The following is an 18829-nucleotide window of genomic DNA, read 5'->3' as shown; positions in this document are numbered from 1 at the left end:
AGGCATTCACATGGTGGATATACATACATGCAGGCAAAACACTCACACATAATGTCTTAGGGTTACTATTGCTATGATAAACATGATGGTCAAAGCCACTTGGGGAGGAAAGAGTTTATTTGGCTTACACTTCACATCATTGTTCATCACTGAAGAAAGGACAGGAACTCAAACAGGGGCAGGAACCTGGAGGAAGGAACTGATGCAGAGGCCATGGAGAAGTGCTACTTAATTGGCTTGCTCTCCATTGCTTGCTCAACCTGCGCTCTTAATGAACTCAGGACCACCAGCCCAGAGATAGGCCCATCCACAATGGACTGGGCCCTCTCACATCAATCTCTTAAGAAAATGCCCTACAAGCTTGACTGCAGCTTCATCTTATGGAGACATTTTCTCAATTAAAGTTCTCTCCTCTCAGATGTTTATTGCTGTGTCAAGTCAACATAAAACTAGCCAGCACAAACATTAAATAAAAATAAAGAAATCTAGGGTCAGGGGAGGATTCTAGCAGAAGAGGCAGAGGCAGGTAGATCTGTATGAGTTGAGACCAGCCTGCTCTACATAGTGAGTTCCAGGCCAGCTAAGGCCACATAGTAAGACCCTGTCTCAAAAAAACAAAATAAATCTCAGGAGGAAGAGAAAGGTGCATCTCTGTGAGCTCAAGACTAGCCTGGTCTATATAGTGGGCTCCAGGTAGAGACCCTATTTCAAAAGAAAAACACTAAAAAGAACAGGACAAAAAAAAAAAAAAACATACAAATAATCATGACACAATACAACTTTGTTAGAGATAACAATAATTTTGTGTTTATAATGAAGAGCTAGGAATTAAAATTGTTTAGCTAGTACCATTTCCTTCAATAAACCTTCATTTCAATATTAAACTTTGATGGTGCAGAACTAGCCCCAGTGTCTTTAAAAGCCCTATTTAAAAAATATTACTTGGTGGAAATTTATTTCATCTTCCTATTAAAAATGTAATAGATCGGCCAGGCGGTGGTGGCGCACGCCTTTAATCCCAGCACTCGGGAGGCAGAGCCAGGCGGATCTCTATGAGTTCGAGGCCAGCCTGGGCTACCAAGTGAGTTCCAGGAAAGGCGCAAAGCTACACAGAGAAACCCTGTCTCGAAAAAACAAAAAACCAAACCAAACCAAAACAAAACAAAATGTAATAGATCAATCTAAACAAAACATTATGGGGGCTGGAGAGATGGGTCAACGGTTGAGAGTGCTTGTTGCTCTTGTAGAGAACTGGAATTCAGTTCCGGCACCCATGTCTGGTGGCTCACAACCCTTCAAACTCCAGCTCCAATAGATTTGACACCCTCCTCTGTCCTCCTTGGGTACAAGCATCTATGTGTGCTTATATGAATACACACAAATAATCAAAGGTTATGACCATGACCTCTGAAGGTTGATCACAAACCCCATAAGTTTGAGAAACGGTCTCATGCAGCCCAAACCGGATACGGAGCAAAGGATAACCCTGAACTCCTGACTCTTTTTGCTCCACCACGGAAGTGAGTGCCACCAAGCTCAGATCATTTAAGTAGTTTCCAGAGTCTTGAAGTTTGGGAAGATTGGAAAATTATATAAACCAAGACAGAAGATTGAGGTGTTCCCTCCCACTGGGGCCTTTGTATAACCTGGGGAAATATTGTACAGATTTAGTACCTGATATTCTTTGTTTTGCTTTTTTGTGTGTGTGGTATATGTGCATGTGCTCATGTGTATAAGCCTGAGTGTACATGCACAGAGGCCAGAGGGTGATTTTGAGAGTCTGCCTCAGTCATTTTAACATTATTTTTTGGGACAGGGTCTCTTACTACACCTTATTCTCACAGATTGGCTAGACTGGCTGGCCAAAAAGCCCCAATGATCCTCCTGTCTCCACCTCCTCAGTGCTAAGATTACAGGCATATGCCACTCTGCCTGGCTTTTATGGGTGCTGGGGATCCAAACTCAGGTCTTCATTGTTTGCATGACATTGACTGTACCCGCAGAACATCTCTCCAAGCCTCTTGTTTTTTCTGCTGCTTTTTTGTGGCTTGGTTTTGAGACAGGTCTCACTATGTAGCTGTTGTTGTCTTGGAACTTGCTATATAGACCAGGTTGGCCTCCAACAGAGATTCTCCTGCCTCAGCTTTCCAACTCCTAGAATTATGGGTGTGAGCCACCACACCGAGCTAATACTTAGTATTCTTTTTTTTTTTTTTTTTTTTAAAGATTTATTTATTACAGATACAGCATATATGACTGAAGGCCAGAAGAGGGCACCAGATCTCATTACAGATGGTTGTGAGCCACCATGTGGTTGCTGGGAATTGAACTCAGGACCTCTGGAAGAGCAGTCAGTGCTCTTAACCTCTGAGCCATCTCTCCAGCCCATACTTAGTATTCTTAATGTTGAGTCCTAAAGTAGAGCTGGGTCTTACATCTTAACAACCCCACATCCTTCAACCTGCCTTATAATAGCCTGCTCAGTAGTATCTTCCACCTGGGCCAGTGGAGAGAAGTTGTTCCCCTTTCCTACATGCATTTCTATACTTAGTATAAGTAGCACTGGGATTCCACTATGAGATCCACCTTCATTTCTAAAGTTCAGCTCTTAGGGAGAAAACAGAGTAGGAAGAGAACTGTCAAAAGAGACTTGACCAGACAAGTCATAATACAAATCTTTATAACAATCCTGTTATTACAAGTCTTAATAACAACCCTGTGCTTTTCTGTAGAAACTGACAAGCTCCTGAACCCCAATCTAATTTCTGTAAAAGTTAATTTGTTCCATTACATAGAAGAATGTATTACAGCATTGTAAATAAATACTTAGCAACTAAGAACATACCTCTAACCGTGAAATAGGTTGTGGACCGAAGCTTTCTTCTTCCACTGAAGTATCTGCATTTGCATCAAGCTGCATTTGCATAGCCATTACTAAAAAATACAGATAGTATTTTTTCAATCAGTTCAGTCGGTATGAATCAACACTAGAGAAATACTCTTGGGTGATAAAGAATTGTAAGTTTAGTTTTCCAACAAACCTTTGAAGAATTATAGCCAGCCCTCCCTACCCACAGATGAAGAGCAATTGCTACTCTTGAAGAGGATCCAGGTTCAGGTCTCAGCACCCACAACCGTCTTTAACTCCAGTTCTAGGAGATTCAATAGCCTCTTGTGACCATGCAGGCATTGGACATGAATGTTATGCTTACAGACATAGAGGTAAAACACTCATACACATAAAAAGAAGCTTTAAAAAGTCAGGCATATCTAATCTACAGCTCTGAGCTGCATGTAGCCAATGATAGTTTATTCAAACAGATCTTAAAAAAAAGATATTTTTACAAGGCAGCAAGTTTCAAGCCTTCCCATACTACATAGTGAGTAGAATTTCAAAACACAGAATATTTTCTTTTTTTACTATTAATTTTATTTATTTTCATGTGCATTGGTGTTTTGCCTTCATGTACATCTGTGTGAGAGTGTCAGATCCCCAAGAATTGGGGTTACAGACAGTTAAGAGCTGGGAATTGAACCTGGGTCCTTTGGAAAAGCAGCCAGTGCTCTTAAAAACTGAGCCATCTCTCCCCAGCCAGAATATTTTTATCTTCTTAGAATGATACATAAAGCAACAACACGGGCAGTGGTGGCGCATGCCTTTAATCCCAGCACTCAGGAGGCAGAGCCAGGCAGAACTCTGTGAGTTCAAAGCCAGCCTGGGCTACCAAGTGAGTTCCAGGAAAGGTGCAAAGCTACACAGAGAGACCTTGTCTCGAAAAACCAAAAAAAAAAAAAAAAAAAAAAAAAAGCAACAACAATCTAATAGGAAAACACAGGCTAGAAATATGGCAAGTGGTACAGTCCTTGTCTAGCATAGGAGAAAAGAGGCACTAAGTTGAATCCTCAGCACTACAAAGCAAATAAAAAACTGACTATATTTATTTTATTTTCAGCACTGAAGATGGAATTCAGGTCCCTGAACAGGTTAAATAACTATTGAAATAAACCCTTATCTCTGACTACATTTAAGTTTATAACTTTAAACCTTGGGATGTAGATCAATTGGTAGAGTGTTTGCCTACGATGCATGAAGCCTTGGGTTTGATGTCATGTACTGCATAAAACCAGGCATGGTAGGCATGTCTGTAATCCCAGCATTTAGGAGGTAGGAAGGGAGGTTAGGAAGTCAAAGTGGCCGGGTGGTGGCGGTGGCGGTGGCGGTGGGGTGGTGGTGCACACCTTTAATCCCAGCACTCGGGAGGCAGAGCCAGGTGGATCTCTGTGAGTTCGAGGACAGCCTGGTCTACAGAGCGAGATCCAGAAAAGGCGCAAAGGTACACAGAGAAACCCTGTCTTGAAAAAAAAAAAAAAAAAAAAAAAAGAAAGAAAGTCAAGGTCATATATAGCAAGTTTGAGGTTAGCCTGGATTACCTAAAACCCCCGCCTCAATAAATAAATAAAAATAAAATTTCTACCCATCAAAGACATCAAGAACATGAAAATCAAATCATAACAGGAGAAAAATATCTGCCACATACATAATCACAGGTGGATAATCAGAATACAAACATAAAGAACTTGTTCAAATAATGAAAAAAGGACAACAGAAATCAGATAATTAAAGAGGAAGGTATCTCTACAACAAAAACATGAACACACATGCAAGCTCTTCAGTAACCAAGACAATTAGAACCACAAGAGGAGAAAAAAGCCGTATGGTGGCTGATGCCTGCCACAAGTTCAAGGACAGACTGGGCTGAATAAGACTACCTCCAAAAGAAGCCTCCACACACACTCCAAAGTTCGTAAGATAGTACTATACACCCATCAAAAATAGCAAGTGAGCGGGGTTGGGGATTTAGCTCAGTGGTAGAGCGCTTGCCGCAAGCGCAAGGCCCTGGGTTCGGTCCTCAGCTCCAGAAGAAAAAAAAAAGCAAGTGAGGGCAAGCATGTGGAACAATTAAACATTCACCACTACTGGCATATTTATGTGAAATTTAAAAACAGGCAAAGGTGCACTAGGAAAGCAGAATCAGCAAAGTGAGTTCAAGGTCAGCCTGGGTTAAGATCCTAAATCAGAAAAAGTAAAAGGGCTGGAGAGATGGCTCAGCTGTTAAGAGCATTGGCAGCTCTTCCAGAGGTCCTAAGTTCAGTTCTCTGCAACCACATGGTGGCTCACAACCATCTATAATGGGATCTGATGCTCTCTTCTGGCATAAAGGCGCACATGCAGATAGAGCACCATATACATAAGTAAATCTTAAAAATCCCAGCCCACACATGGCTAATAACTGTCTGTAACTCAAAGATCTGACCTGCAGGCAAAGCACCATAAAATAAAAGTTTTGTTTTTTTTTAAAAGAAGTATTTAGCCTTCATGGTGGCAGTCTCCTGTAGCCCAGCACCTAGCGGGCAGACAGTAGGATTCAGAGTTCCAGACCAGTTTCTGGGTTACAAAGTCAGACCCTGCCTAAATAATGTTTTCTAAAAATGAGGCAAGTTAGCGAGCAGTGTTAGGAATCACTGTTTAGCCATTAGGGTGAGGGGGAAATATCAGATAAGAAAGGATAACAGAGGTTTTTAGAGTGATGACATTTGATTTCTTTGACTTGGTGATTACACAGATAGATTCATTTTGTAATAATTCATGTATGCACCCATTTGTGGTTTTTGTATTTTATACTTCACTTTATTACTATTTTTTAAAAGTTCTTTTCAGATTTATTTTTTTGTGCATGAGTATTGGTCTGCATATATGTATGTGTACCACAAGCATGCCTGGTGCTTGTGGAGGTCAGAAGAAAGCAAGGGATCCACGGGAAATGGAGTTATGGGTGGTTCATGTGGGTGGGTGTTGGGAACTGAACTCAGGTCCCTGGAAAGAGCAACAAGCGCTCTTAAAGGCTGAGCCATCTCTCCAGTCCCCCTACATTACTTTTTCCTGAGACATGCTCGTCCATATATAGCTCAGTTTGGCCTTGAAATTGCATCCTGCCTCTCCTCTCAAGTGCTGGGATCATAGGATAGGTGTGAACCATCTGGTCTGGCCAGGATTCTCTTTCAGAAATTTGTGTTGCACTTTTCAGTCTTTACTCTGTTGTTTACGCAATCTTTGAACTCCTACCTCAGTCTCCAGAAATCACTGGCACCAACCACTATGCTCCACTTAAAAACAAAACAAAACCCAGTAACCAGGAATCTGTTAGGCTTGGCCCTAATATTTCACAGCTGTGAGCACATCTCTCAGGCTCTCGGCTTCCTGCGTCGGGGCCACAGAAATGAACGTGAAAGTCTTCAGCTCCAGCATTTGGGAACCAGGGCAGGAGTTCGGGTCCAGCCTGGACTAAGGCGTGAGCCAGGTCTCAAAACAAAAGCCTGAAGAAGGGTTCGTTTTCTCCACAACGAACCCAGGAGACCAGTTAGCGTCGGTCGGCCGGCCCCAGGCAGGTGCCCAGCTCCGCCATCCTCGCGTTTCTCAGCGCAGAGGGGCCCCCAAAGCTGGCGACAGGAGCAGGGGCCCGAGTCAGCTGGGGAACCCGGGCGGTTCCTCCAGGAGGGCTCCGCCCGCGCCTCACACTCACCGGTCCGCAGCCGTGCGCCGCGCGCTCCTTCCGGCGGCCCGCTCTGCACACACCACAAAACCCCCGTCACCGGCTCGAACCCACGGCGCAGTTCCTCTGTAGGGTCGTCTGTGACGAACAGGAGCAAATGTCAGCCCTCCCAGCCGCGCTTCCGGGGACACCACGGCTTTGCCTGGGAACCGGCCTGCGAGCACTTGCCCCAGCGACGCGCGACTTTCAGAAATCCCGCCAAACCCTCACGGCCCGTCACGCCCGCACCCCTGCGACGTCATCACGCCTTTCTCGGACCCGCCTATAGCCACTTCCGCTGAGAGATTGACGGACGTGCCCGGCGACTTTGAAGCTGAGTGATTCCGTAGGTCACTTTTGCCTTCCTCTATGACTGTTCTGACTTGACCTTTCCCGTTACCTGACTGAAGACTACAGGTCCCCAAAGGCTACGAGGTCGGCCCAGGACTACATCACCCAGCATGCACTGCTGCGGGCGCTGCTCTGTAAAATTCTTGCGCACGGGTTGTTGGCCTAAGGCGGAAAAGGTGTTTGTGGTGTACAGTTTTGTCAGAATGCCAACCTTGGGCAGGTGGGGTGTTTCTGGGAATCAATGCTTTACAGGTCCCTGTGGGCGAAGAGGTGAAGAAGCTGGAATAAAGGGGTAAAACCTGCAAACAGAGCCAGCGAGTTGTGGAAAAAAAAGTACTTTTAGTTGGGCGGTTGTTGGGACGGGTGAATCTAATCGAAATACATTATATACATTTATTAACCCACCAAAAATAAGATAAAATAACTCACTCTGTAGTGGGTTTTGGTGTTTATTGGAACTCCAGAAAAGAAGGCTCAGAATTGAAAAAATGTTTGTGTAGTTTGTCAGGAACTTTGACCTGTAACTTAGGCTTTTTGTTTTTTCTTGTTATATATCTATGTGCTTTGAGCCTGGCCTCGAACTCCTTGCAGCTGAGAATGACCTCAGTCCTTCCCCCACCTTGGTTTTCTGTGCTAGGATTGCAGGAGTGATCCACCACTATATTCTGTGCTAGGACTGAACCCAGGGCTGCATGCATGCTAAAAGGCACTTCAACAATTTAGCTGCATGCCCAGCTGGTAATTATTATTGAGACTGGTTCTCTGTAACCCAGGCTGAATTCAACTTCCCAAAGTCAAGGGTTACAGACATAATCTACCGTGCTTGACATTTTTTGTTGTTTTGTTTTTGTTTTTAGAGACAGGGTTTCTCTGTGTAACAACCCTGGCTGTCCTGGAACTCGATTTGTAGACCAGGCTGACCTCGAACTCAGAGATCCACCAGCCTCTGACTCCTGAGTGCTGGGATTAAAGGCATCAACGAAGCCTGAGGGCTCTGGGCGTTTCTCTGGATAAGTTTCCCAGGGTGATCTTGAACTTTGAATCTTCCTGCCTCAGACTTCCATATAGCTGGATTTATTAGGCCTTACAGGCTTGTGCCACCAGGGCTGGCTGTGGGGTGCTTTAAAGTTGACCAACGTTTTTATTTAATCCTTACACTATTGTTGAATCGAGACAAGGACAACAACAACAACAACAACAACAAAAAAAAAACCAGGGGTTTCTGTTTGTTTTTTTAAAAAACTTTTTTTATTTTATAATTTAATTTAATTTTACATATCAGCCATGGATTCCCCTATCCTCCCCACTCCCGCCCGTGCCCCCCCTTCCCCCAGCCCACCCCCCATTCCCATCTCCTCCAGGGCAAAGACTCCCCTGGGGATTCAGCTCAACCTGGTAGATTCAGTCCAGGCAGGTCCAGTCCCCTCCTCCCAGGCTGAGCAAAGTGTCCCTGCATAAGCCCCAGGTTCCAAACAGACAGCTCATGAACTAAGGACAGGTCCAGGTCCCACTGCCTGGGTGCCTCCCAAACAGTTCAAGCTAATCAACTGTCTCACTTATCCAGAGGGCCTGATCCAGTTGGGGGCTCCTCAGCTATTTGTTCATTTGTCTATGTGTATGTTTGAGGGTGGGCCCTTACTTGTGGAGGGCAGAAGACAACCTCAAAGCTTTTTGATTCTACCATGTGTTTGGCATTGAACTCTGTTAGGCTTGATGGCAGCCACCATCTCCTCCATGGAACTCTTACAATATTTCAGGTGAGAGACAGAGGTTTGAACTAAATAATGACAAGAAGAGTTCAGGGAGCATTTGGTTGTAGAAATAACCAAACTAATTATAGATAGCAGGTGAATAATAAATTGTTCCTGGAAATTTAGAATTGGAATCTAGGCAAACCTAAGCTTAGAAACAAGAGGCAAGACACCCGTGGCTGTGTAGATGTCAAGACAAGGTTTATTCTCAGAAAGGTAAGTAGAGATAGAAAGTGGGAGCAGAAATTTAAAAAAAAGTTTTGCGTTCTGATGACTTCAGCTCTTTCCAATTCTTCAGAGGCCCAGCAGCATGTATTGTTCTTGAGATAAATGAGGTATACATCCATTCCAAAAGAGCAGAATGAATCAGTGGACTAAATTCCATTCTTACAATGCTTAAATTAACCTGGGTGGTTTAGTTTTTTGTTTTTTTGTTTTCAAGACAGGTTTTCTCTGTGTAACAGCTCTGGCTGTCCTGGAACTGACTCTGTAGTCTAGGCTGGTCTTGAACTCACAGAGATCGCCTGTCTTTGCCTCCTGAGTGCTGACATTAGAGGCGTATGCCACCACTGCCTGGCCTAAACTATAAACTACATAATCTCAGTGATATCTGTTTTGTTTTGATTTGAAACAGGGTGTATGTAGCCCAGGCTGGCCTCAAATTTGCTATGTAGCTGAAGATTACTTTGAACTTTGGATGCGAGTGTTGAGATTACTGAGGTTCACCTCTCTGACTGGTTTATGTGGTGCTGAGGATCAAACTCTTGGTTTCATGAAGCCAGGCAAGCACTCAACCAAGTGATCTACATCTCCAGCCCAATAATGACCTGAAATCCCGGGGAATCAAGCTCTAATAAAACTAGAATTGGCCGGGCGGTGGTGGCGCACGCCTTTAGTCCCAGCACTCGGGAGGCAGAGCCAGGCAGATCTCTGTGAGTTTGAGGCCAGCCTGGGCTACAGAGCTACACAGAGAAACCCTGTCTCGAAAAACAAAACAAAACAAAAAACAAAAAAACAAAAAAACAAAAAAAAAACAAACCAGAATTGAATCAGCAGAAGTGTAACCTTTTCACTGAAGAAAAAATTGGCTTTTTGGTTTTGTTTTTTAAAAGCAGTCTTGGTATATACCCTAGGAAACAATCCTGTCTGCTCAGCCTCCTGAGTGCTGGGATAAACAGGTGTGTAATATAATGCCATGCCTGCCCAGCTAATGTAGATGACGTTGAAGATTCATTGTTCAGATTCTCACAAATTGAAACAGATACAAGTAATAACAATTTAGTATATGATAAGGCATTAGAAATCAATGGTGGTAAAGATCTTTTATCAAATGCGCTAAAATAGCGCATAGCTAGCCACTTTTTCGTGACTACTTCTCAATCCTCCACAGTAGTTGGCACAGTGGAAATTACATTTTCTCCCTGTTGCTCTTGCTTTTAGAAAACTGCCATTCTGGCTTTTAAGCTTCTGAAAGAGACTCCAAAAACAGTATTTGCCTGCTTTCCTTTTTTTTTTTTTTAAAGATTTATTTATTTAGTATACAGTGAGTGTTCTGTCTGCAGGCCAGAAGAGGGCACCAGATCTCATTGTAGACGGTTGTAAGCCACCATGTGGTTGCTGGGAATTGAACTCAGGACCTCTGGAAGAACCGCCAGTGCTCTTAACCTCTGAGCCATCTCTCCAGCCCTCTGCTTTCCTTCTTTAGACAGGGTCTTACTATGTAGCCCTGGTTGGCCTAGAAATTGGTATGTAAATCAGGCTGGCTCTCCTAAGTACTGGAATTTGTGTGTACCACCATGTCAAGCATAAACATTTTTAAAGGAAATTTTTATATTATACACTAGTTTTCTATTTTGTCATAATGGGGATAGAGGCTAGAGCCCTGTGCATGTTAGGCTTTACCACTGAGCTATATCGCTAGCCTGCAGTATTTGGTTCTCATTTTGTTGTTGTTGTTTTTTAGATAGGCTCCCACTATATAGCTCCAACTGTCCTGGAACTCACTGTATAGACCAGGTTGGCCTCAAATTCACAGAGATCTACCTGCCTCAGCCTCTAGAGCCAGTGGTTCTCAACATTCCCAATGCTTTGACCTTTTAATAGTTCCTCATGTTGTGGTAATCCCCAACCATAAATTATGTTGCTACTTTATAACTGTAATTTTGCTACTGTTATGAATTGTAAACATCTGATATGTAGGATGTCTGATAATTGACTCTGTAAAAGGGTCCTTCAATCCTGAAGGATTGAACTGAAGAATGAATTAAGAAAATGTGGTACATATACACAATGGAGTACTACGCAGCAGAGAAAACAATGACAGCATGAAATTTACAGACAAATAGATGGAACTAGAAAATATCATCCTGAGTGAGGTAACCCAGACTCAGAAGGACAAACATGGTATGTACTTACTCATAAGTGGATACTAGATATAAAGCAAAGGACAATCAGACTGCAACCCACAGATCTAGGGAAGTTACCTAACAGGGAGGACCCTAGGATGACTGTGACTTATAAGTTTTCATTTGCCCAATCACTCATTATGCTTTAGTGAAACATTTCACTATTAGGATAAGAATTTGTGCCATATCAAGCTTATGAAAGGATATGCTGGCTGTACTCTCAGGAGGGAAGGCTAAAAGCTTTTGAGATTATAGATATTAGCCTATAGAAAAATGTCTGCCATAAATCAAACAGTGAAGGGGAAGATGAATAGGAATCTCACTTATACAACTTAAGTAAAAAACATAGCTCTCTGAACAGATGAAGATACATTTCTTCTGTATCCCAGAATCTAATCAATATTTATATGTATAATTCAACTATTATTTGGTTTAAAAGGGCTTATTGGGAAATGTTATCATTTTTACTATTTTCTACAGAGAAAATACTTTCCAGTTTCAAATAAGACTTTCTAAAGGAGGGAATTCCGACAGGTAATATAATATGGATGAACCAGAGGGCACTACGTCAAGTGAAATAAGCTAGTCAAAGAAGATAAGCACTCAGGATCCCACTTAAATGAGATCCCTAGACTCATCAATAGAGAGAAACATGGTAGATGCCAGAGGCTGAGGAGGGAGGCAGTGTTTAATGGGAACAGAGTTTCAGTCTGGAAAGATGGGAAAAGTTCTGGAGATGGGTGCTGGCTGCAAAGTATTGGGAACTGTTTAGTGCTGCTGAACTGTGCACTAAAAGGTAAATTTTATACCTTTATATAATTTTATACCTTTATATATTTGGATAAAGGACCCACCCTAAGCCAGGCATAGTGGCTCACATCAGTAATTCCAGTACTTGTTAGGGTGAGGCAGGTGGGGTGCTGAATTATAGGCGTCTGCCACCATTCCCGATTTATGCAATGCTGGGGACTTCCAGCCTACATCTGCTGAGTTTTACAGCCCAGCACATGACACAGATGGAACCGGCCAGATTGAGTCTCTCCCACCAACATCTTTCAAGTAATGACTGAAGAAGTGATGGATTTGTTTTAAAATGTTTACATTTATTTATTATTAAGGGGTACACTTGTACCACAGCCACCGGGTGGTCAGAGGGCAACTCGTGAGAGTTGCTTCTCTCCTACACCATGTGGGCCCTGGGGATGACTCTGGTCACTTGGCAGTAAGCACCTTCACTCACTGAGCCATCTTGCCAGAGATGGGTATTTAAATCCAGCGTTCAGTCGAGGTCTAGGGAGAGGCCAAGAGTAAGGGCCTGAGTGCAGAGTAGGCAACAAATGGAATGGCTTGGAGGTAGGAATGATGCAGAAACTGCTTTGAAGCATGGCTAAAAGAGAAGCTGAAGGAGCTGGAGTGTTGAGTCCCCAGACTATGCGTGCACTGTGAAGGCCTCGGCCATTCTCTGGATGTCTTAGCATCGGCTTGAACATTAAAGTCCTGTCAGTTGTGAGTTAGCCATCTGAGCCTGGCTTGTCCCCTGGTAACCTCTGAGCCCTATGATACCATCACCATCATTCTGTGAAGGCAGAGATTTGGGTTTCCATGGCTGGGAGTAAGGAACTTGGACTTTTGAGTGCTTCTCTTCACCCCTGTGCTTTGCAAAGCTTCCCACATGCATGCCTCTTGCAAGCAAGAATCTCCCTCCCCACTGCTTCTACAGAGCCCAGAGCATGCCTGACATTAATGGGTTCTTAATCCTATATTAACCCTAGTACTGGTAACACTGAGGCATGAAGATTATGGATTCTAGGCCAGCCTGAGCTACATAGCAAGACTGTCTAAAACAAAACAAAGGACAACAAACTAAACTGTTGTAGAATACTATTTTAAGGTGTGTTACTTTTGTTATGTTGCATTTGTTTAACTCTGTAAAGCTGTGTTACTGTGCCTGTCTGAAACACCTGATGGTCTAATAAAGAACTGAAAGGCGGGGGGGAAGGATCTCATGCCTTTGATCCCCAGTACTTGGGAGGAGGAAACAGGTAGTGATAGGACTGGGCAGAGGAGAAAGTGTTAAAGTGGGGTAGCGACAGGAACTCAGCCCTTTCGGTCTGAGGATTCGGTAGAGGTAAGAAGTCTTTCTAGTGGCTGGCTGTTCTGCTTCTCTGATCTTTCAGCTTTCATCCCAATATCTGACTACGGCTTTTTATTAAGACTACAGGCAGTATCCATGTGTTGCTCATTATCAGTTTGTGATTAGGGTGCAGCTGGTGTCTATGGCCTGGAAGAACTTGACAAAGTGGACGGATGACAATTAAAACTATAACCACTGTGGTTACACATTTGAGGGTATTGCTTTTGTTCTCATATAGCCCAAACTTGATATCTAGCCAAGGATGACCTTGAACTTTTGATATTCTTGCTTCTACTTCCTGAGTGCTGGGATTACAGGAGTGTACCACCATAGTAAGTTTAGGCAATGTCTGGGATCAAACCCAGGGCTTTGTACATGCTAGATGAGCATTCTCCCAACTGAATTAAATCCCCAGCCTCTGTTTTTGAGATAGGACCTCATGAAGCCCAGGCTGGTCTCCATCTTGGTGTGTTGTTGGTATGTATGGGTTCAGTGCAGTTCATGGGAGGCTTGCCTGAAAATTAATTTTGAAGTCCAGATTAGCTTTAAACATGTGATACTCCTTCAGTATCTCAAGGAAACAAAATTACAGTTCTGTACCACCAGGCACCTTCTACAAAATCTTTTTCATTTATTTGTTTTTGTTTTTGGAGACAGTTTTTCTGTGTTCCCTGACTATCCTGAAACTTCACTCTGTAGACCAGGCTGGCCTCTCAAACTCAGAGATCCACCTACCTTGGCCTCCTAAGTGCTAAGAATTAAAGGAGTGTACCACTATAACCAGCAAAAATATTTTTTAAAAGACTTATTTTAACTTTATGTGTATGAGTGTTTTGCCTGATGTATGTATATGTGCCTTCTCCATGCCCAGTGCTCATGGAGGCCAGAAGAGGGCATTGGATGTCCTAGAACTGGAGTTACGAACAGTTGTGAGCCACCATGTGGGTGCTAGGAACTAACTCTGCAAAAGCTGCGAGCACTTTTCCTGCTGAGCCACCTCTCAAGCCCCACTACAAATACTCTTTTTTTTTCCCCTTTGGTTTTTCGAGACAGGGTTTCTCTGTGTAGCTTTGCGCCTTTCCTGGAACTCACTTTGGAGACCAGGCTGGCCTCGAACTCACAGAGATCCGCCTGGCTCTGCCTCCCGAGTGCTGGGATTAAAGGCGTGCGCCACCACCGCCCGGCGAAATACTCTTAATAGAGATACTAATTATAAAGGATTTCAAGTAATCGATGCACTTTAATAATGAAAAAAATCCTTTAAAATGAATAAAAGAGAAACTTAGAAAATACAAAAATTGCCAAAACTGTAAACAGAGGAAAACACAAATACCTATATAAATACAACTAAAATACATGCTCCAATGCTAGATGCCATCATTATAACCAAATCATTCGTGAAGCAGGTTTTCAGGTTTAGAAAATACATAAAAGAAAACCTCCTAGACATATAGGGAAAAAATAATTCTAGTCAGAAGGATAAATTAAATTTTATGGTAAACAGACAATACTGATAACTTTACAAGTATTTTATGGATCTCTAACACTTAAGTCAAAATAGTTTTGTGTTGATTTTTGAAACCTAAAAGACTCTGTGATCTTTTGATGTATAGCTCAGAAGTAAGATAACATTTGAGAAACTAAAAGGACTTTACCTGGACACAAAAAGTAAATATTTAAGACAAATTAACTTGAAAATGTAAACATGGTTTAGAATTAAATATAAAGAAACAAAAGTTAGCATGATTAGGCTTTGACTAGCACGTGGGGAAAAGTCCTTTCACATTTGTCTACCTCAGAGAATACTATTCATTTACTAAACAATTTATATATTGCTTTAAAAACGTGGTTTCAGGAAGCAATAGTTTTGCAATAGTTTTTTATGACTGTGAGAAACTAGTGTTGCAATGTGATACTGTTTGAAATGTCACTACTTACTTAAAAAAAGATTAAAATTCTAGCTGTAAAGCATTCTTTATAGAGAAGGAAATAGCCTACACTGAAGGCATATTATCTCTTTACTACGTATCATATATCACAAAAACAAAAACATTCAAATATTTACATAATATTTCAAAATGAATGATTTTTTCCTAGAAAGAGTGCACTTAAGACAATATTAATAGGCATTGTAGAAAAAAATACCAAGACTCTTAAGAAAAGATGGCAACCATTCCGATATTTGAGTGCTTCTGCTTTCTTTTAATAGCATTTCTGAAATGGAGAAAGAGGATGAGTAGTTTGTGGACAGAGACATTCTTTTGTTTTATTGAGATAAATCTCACTCTGTTGACCATACTGGTCTTGAAGTCATGAGATCAAATCATCCTCCTGTTACAGTCTTCTGTACCACAGGCTGACAGACATGTTTCTACTCTAGACATATCTGCTAGGAAAAGCCATAAAGACACAAGATGTAAATAGGAGAAAATGGTTTATCTTTGTGTCAATAGTCCTACCTCCTCTGAAAAGTTACTCAGAGCTTATAGTAAGGGAAAGAGTACCACTTTTAAAAAGAATTGATTTTGTGGTATTAACCTTAGGGCTTCATGCACACAAGGTAAGTGCTCCATTAATGAGTTACATTAGGACAAATTTCCCACATGTCCAATCACTTACCCTTGAGGATAAGGATAAGCAAGTTGATACATACTATTTGAGACCTCACCATTTTTGACTAGGTATTTTCAAACTAATTAAACAAATTAACTATGATGTCATCAGGAGGCATTTTGCTAGTTTTCTATGATGTTAAGGCAAAGGATAAACAGCAATGGTGACCCTGATGTATCATTTAAGTATTTTTTCTGTTTGTCTGTTTATGACCAGGTCTCATAGGCAGCCCAGGCTGGCCTTGACCTTGTGATCTTATCTCACCCGAGTCCTGTGTTTACAAGAGGGCACCTCTATGCTTGGGTAAACACATTTTTTTCCTTAGTTGTTATAGTTGTGATGTGTGGATCTTATGGTAAAAGTTTCAGTCCTTAAGTAGATCTTGGTAAATTTGCTTGACTATATTCTTCAGGCAGTTGTCCTCTAAAGGCACTTTGGATATAATTGCAGCAATTTCATCATGGCTAGAAAGGACAAAAAGGTATTAATTAGTTTTCCTGAAAAACTTACACCTGTCTCCAATTCAGGACTATTCATTTCCTTGGATACTACCTCTTAAGTTCCTAGGAAGCACAAACGGATATTTCTGGAAACAAGCAGAACTTTAATAGAAACTGTATTCTAAAATAAGGCTGAATAAACAATTCTGAATATTATCATCAAGTATCTTGACCTGGTTGCTTTTTTGTTGTTGTTTGCCTATGGTGCTAGGGATTAAACATAGGCCCCTGTACATGCTAGGCAAGCATTCTACCACTGGGTTTTAACTCCAAACTCCCTAATTGCTTTTAAAATAGGATAGATTACATTTTATTTTTCATTATGTGTATCTGTGTGTGTAGGAATGGCACATGTGAGGGCAGGTGCTAGAGTAGGCCAGAAGACAACACTGGGTCCCTTGGAGCTAGAGTTACAAGTGGTTGTAGGCTGCCCTGTGTGGATGCTCAGAACTAAACCCAGGACTTCTGGAAGAACAGCAAGCATTCTTAACTACTGAGCCATTTCTCCAGCTCCTGTTTCCCATACCCCCACCATGTTTTATGTTTGTGCATGTATGCACATGAGTGTTCCTGTGTATGTGTGTGGGTATAGACCAGAGGTAGACAAACTGTCTTCCTTAGTTGCTCTCCAACTTATTTTTTGAGACAGGTCTTTCACTGATTGGCTAGACTGGCTGGCTCGTGACTCTCAGGTTCCTGCTGCCTCTATCCTTCCAAGAACTGGGGTTCTGGATGTGTACCACTGTACCATGCTTTTACATGTGTTAGGGTTTGGAACACAGGTCCTTATGCTGGTGTGGCAGGCTCTTTACCAACTGAGCTATCTCTCTGGTCTCTAAGTTAATTCCTTTAGCTATGAAACTCCAAACTGTTGTTGTTTAGTGATGAATTTAAGGAAGACAGCTTCTAATATGCCACATTGTGGTAGAAAAAGTTATAAAGTAGATCATACTCTAATGGGAATGATCTTGAACTTCTGATCCTGCTACCATTTCCTCTAAGGTGTGTGGGATTACAGGTGTGCGTCTGTACATCTCCAGTTCCAAAATTTTAACTTGATTCTTGTCTTAGGGAGAAGCGTTAAGAAACTGAAGCCACCATAAAAGACTAGACTGGACTCCAGCATCCACTGGCGACAATAAGATCATTGACTTTAGAAGAACAAATACTGGAAAATGGAGTCAGAAAGAAGCGACACTTACTTCTCAATGTATTTGCTGACACTTTCAAGGACCTTTGGAATGAAATAAGAAGTGTACAAAAGTAGCTAGAACTTCTATCGAGCTGGATATTTACTTACTCAGTGTTCCCAAGGTGATTTTGAATGGTGAACAGTAGTGGGACCAAGGGATAATGTGCTGAGAGAGACAAAGTTATCTCAAATTTTGTAAATGCTGCAGAACTGGAGAATAAAAGCCTCAATCTATAAAAGATAAGATACACAATTAAAAATATAAGACCAAAATAGATTAAAACATGAACACATTTTTCTTTTATACTTGCATATAAAACTTAGGTAGCTGTTATTTCTTGTCCTTAACAAATAGAAAAGAAGGTAAAACATCTAGAGCAAGATATTATTTTAAAAAAGATATAATAATTACTTCCTAATTGATTGTAATGAAATACATTAAGTATGTGTGTGTGTGTGTGTGAGAGAGAGAGAAAGAGAGACAGAGAAAGAGAGAGACAGAGTCGGGGAGAGGGAGAGAGAGAGGAGAGAAAGAGTTTGTATAAGTATGCACATGCACAGTATGTATGAAGGTCAATATGTTGGGTACTGATCCTCAAGCATCTTCTAACTTTTGTGTGAGACGGGGTCTCTCAATGGTCTGGAATGACATCACAAAGGCTAGGCCAAACGATTCTAAGGATCCTTTTCTCTCTGCCTTTAATCTTGCCACTGCTAGGATTATAAGTGCAGGCTATAACACTAGGTCTCGTTCTCTCTCTCTCTCTCTCTCTCTCTCTCTCTCTCTCTCTCTCTCTCTCCCTCCCTCCCTCCCTTCCTCCCTTCCTTTCTTCCCTGGCAGTCCTGGAACTTGCTATGTAGACAAGGCTGGTCTTTAATTCAGAGATCCTCCTGACTCTGTCTCTGGGATTACAGACATGCACCACCATACCTGGCTCATACTGGACTTTTCAAAGCAAGAGTTCAGAGAATCTGAACTCAGTTCTTCACACTTGCAAGTCAAGTGCTTTACTGAGTGAACTCTGAGTTTGTTTTTTGATTCACAATCATAGGCTGTAGGTGGTAATCCTTGGCACACTCTGGAGGTTAAGGCAAGAGGATGACAATACTTTTGAGGCCAGTTTGGGTTATAAGGTGAGTTGTTCCAAGGAGAACAGAGTGATGGCTCAGTGATTAAGGTGCTTCTTGCCCTTCCAAAGGAATGGAGTTCAGTTCCCAGCATCAGCATCAGGTGGCTCACACCTACCTGTAACTAGCTCTAGGAGATACAATGCCTTCTTCTAACCTCTTCAG

At 42.0% G+C, this 18829-nt stretch overlaps 2 protein-coding genes across 4 annotated transcripts in view; both read right to left on the bottom strand.

Moving 5' to 3' along the window:
• Rad51 (RAD51 recombinase) overlaps window positions 1–6879 on the bottom strand; it is a 34738-nt gene extending 27859 nt beyond the window's left edge. The window contains exons 1-2 of the mRNA XM_059259526.1: window positions 6582–6879; window positions 2846–2934 (exon numbers count right to left, since the gene is read on the bottom strand). Coding sequence (XP_059115509.1) covers window positions 2846–2932 — 87 coding nt within the window. The 5' untranslated portion in view covers window positions 2933–2934; window positions 6582–6879. The remainder of the gene's footprint in view (window positions 1–2845; window positions 2935–6581) is intronic.
• An 8533-nt stretch (window positions 6880–15412) lies between these two features.
• The window catches only part of Knl1 (kinetochore scaffold 1), a 70479-nt gene continuing 67062 nt past the window's right edge, over window positions 15413–18829 (bottom strand). For 2 of the 3 annotated variants that reach the window (XM_059261153.1, XM_059261151.1), the window contains 2 exons: window positions 17645–17767; window positions 15413–16308 (listed from right to left, as the gene is read on the bottom strand). In XM_059261153.1, the coding sequence (XP_059117136.1) occupies window positions 16209–16308; window positions 17645–17767 (223 nt within the window). In that variant the 3' untranslated portion in view covers window positions 15413–16208. Of the gene's footprint in view, window positions 16309–17644; window positions 17768–18829 lie in introns of those variants that run through there. The other variant, XR_009378864.1, reaches the window with a different exon arrangement.

The sequence above is a fragment of the Peromyscus eremicus genome, chromosome 4, assembly GCF_949786415.1.
Source record: "Peromyscus eremicus chromosome 4, PerEre_H2_v1, whole genome shotgun sequence".
Classification (NCBI taxonomy): Eukaryota; Metazoa; Chordata; class Mammalia; order Rodentia; family Cricetidae; genus Peromyscus; species Peromyscus eremicus.
Note: the sequence above shows the minus strand (reverse complement) of the source record. Positions and strands in the feature narration are given on the sequence as shown.